The sequence below is a fragment of the Microtus ochrogaster genome, chromosome 18 (assembly GCF_000317375.1).
Source record: "Microtus ochrogaster isolate Prairie Vole_2 chromosome 18, MicOch1.0, whole genome shotgun sequence".
Lineage (NCBI taxonomy): Eukaryota > Metazoa > Chordata > Mammalia > Rodentia > Cricetidae > Microtus > Microtus ochrogaster.
This window is the reverse complement of record NC_022020.1, coordinates 24,230,725-24,232,618: the sequence shown is the minus strand read 5'-3', so window position 1 is coordinate 24,232,618 and position 1,894 is coordinate 24,230,725. Positions and strand designations below refer to the sequence as shown.

At 52.3% G+C, this 1,894-nt stretch overlaps 1 protein-coding gene across 2 annotated transcripts in view; it reads left to right on the top strand.

Annotated features, from left to right (window-relative positions):
- Nucleotides 1-752: 752 nt before the first annotated feature.
- Nucleotides 753-1,894, top strand: part of Dnajc18 (DnaJ heat shock protein family (Hsp40) member C18) — a 32,267-nt gene continuing 31,125 nt past the window's right edge. The window contains exon 1 of one of the 2 annotated variants that reach the window (XM_026783549.1): nucleotides 753-839. In XM_026783549.1, the coding sequence (XP_026639350.1) occupies nucleotides 800-839 (40 nt within the window). In that variant the 5' untranslated portion in view covers nucleotides 753-799. Of the gene's footprint in view, nucleotides 840-1,432; nucleotides 1,452-1,894 lie in introns of those variants that run through there. The other variant, XM_026783550.1, reaches the window with a different exon arrangement.

Here is a 1,894-nt window from a genome sequence, read left to right as displayed (position 1 = left end):
TGCTAGACTTCCCGGAAAACAGGGTGCGGAACAGAAGGAATAGTCGCTCATTTCCTCTTTACAAACTTCTTAGAGCTGGCCCTTCAGAAAAGAGAACGGGACAAAGAAAGAACTGGGAAAGAGGAGAGGAGCCGCGGAGGTTCATGAGTAGAACGGTGATGAAGTAAACACAAGGGCTCTGAGGGCGGCTCCTAAACTAAACGCCCCGCCCCATTGGTCCCTCTGAGGACTAAGGCGCTTGGATGGGAGGAATCCAAACTACTGTCTAACTATACTAAATTCACCCCACTTTTCTTTTTCTTTTCCTTTTTTCTTTTTTTTTGCGGCCATTAAGCCTCCCAGAGTGAGTTTAGCCTTCCCCAAACCATCTTTCTATCCCCAGGGCCTAGCATAGATGTTGCACAGAATAGGCACTGGTAGATACTTAAGAGGGACATTCCTGAGGGTGTCACCGGTTGGCCTGCAATGTGTGAAGCCGTTGTCCCCTAGGACCTTTGTATGTTCTCAGGATCAGGCAGGGAAGAAGCCACTCTTCCCAACTATAGATGAGTCTGAGTCTGAGCCAGAAACGCAGAAACGAGCCAACTAAACCGTCCTGGCCTCACTCTGAGTATCCCGTCCCTTCACACCTCTGCATCTCCGCGTTTCTCGCGCGGGCCCCGTCGGGACTTGTAGTCGCGTAGCCCCGCAGCCTGCATGAACTAAACTACAATGACCAGCGTGCCCCGCGCCCCGCGCCCCCTCTCTTTCAGCCTCCGGGACTTGAGAGGCTCAGCTGACCTGCTGACTGAAAACCGATATGGCGGCCACTCTGGGCAGCGGAGAACGCTGGACCCAAGGTACCAGGTTCCGGACTGGAGGGTGGGACAAGGCAGCATTCCGGAGAGATCAGGGATGTAGGCTCCTCGGATCTTAAGGCCGAGATCCTGGACCAGATGGAGGCTTGTGGAAAGATGCTAAGCCTGGGAAGGGCTCGGGTTGCGGTGGAGGACGGCCCAGGGCAGCGGCCGGGAACGCTGGTCCCTGCTGAGGCTGTAGCTCAGAGCTCAGTCAACTAGAGCCCCCAAAGCCCCCAGCTCCGCCCCGGCCATGCCCCATCCAGAGCCCCGGGCTGTCCGGCCAGTCTTGACCTCCTGTGATTCGAGGGCGCTTAGGATGCTGAGTTCCGTAGCATACCTGCCCTTTATGGATAACTCCTTCACGTTAGGCCACCCGACTCCTTAGTCTCGGTTTGATCTCGTTCCTCAAGGTTTACACCAGGGCCAGTAGGCAGTCTGTCCTTTTCCATCCTACGGTCCGGCAGAAAGTTTTGATCCCGATACCTATCATCTGTCCTGCGCTATGCTGATTCTGCAGGGGGAATTTGACAGACGCGGGGTCCCTGAGCTCACAGAACTGTCAGTCCACTGAGAGAGTTTTACCGGTTAACAGCCTTTTACAAAACACAGCCAGTAAGTTCCTGGGTTACCGGAGCAAGGTTGAGGGTTTGGGCTACACACGGATAAGGTACCCAACACAGCCTGGATGTCAAAAGAAGCTTCGTTTTCTCCAAACATTACATATAAAGATATGAAGGATGCCTTAAAGGAAAAGTGTCAAGGATCTTAAGTAGGAGAGAAAGATGTTTTTAAAGCTTTTTTGGGTTTGCTGACAAGATATGAGTGCCCTGTCCCTCACTGGCTTGCCCTGTACATTTTGTAGGCTTCAGGACTTACTGAATCCTCTTGCACTAAACTATAACCTTTGTGTGGTAGGAATTGGTCTGACCCATACAGCCCCTGATATGTCTAGCCCAGTGTCTCGGTTCATATTAGTTCTACAGATGTTCATTTCACTTTTTAAAAAGATTTATTTTAGCCGGGCGGTGGTGGCGCACGCCTTTAATCCCAGCACT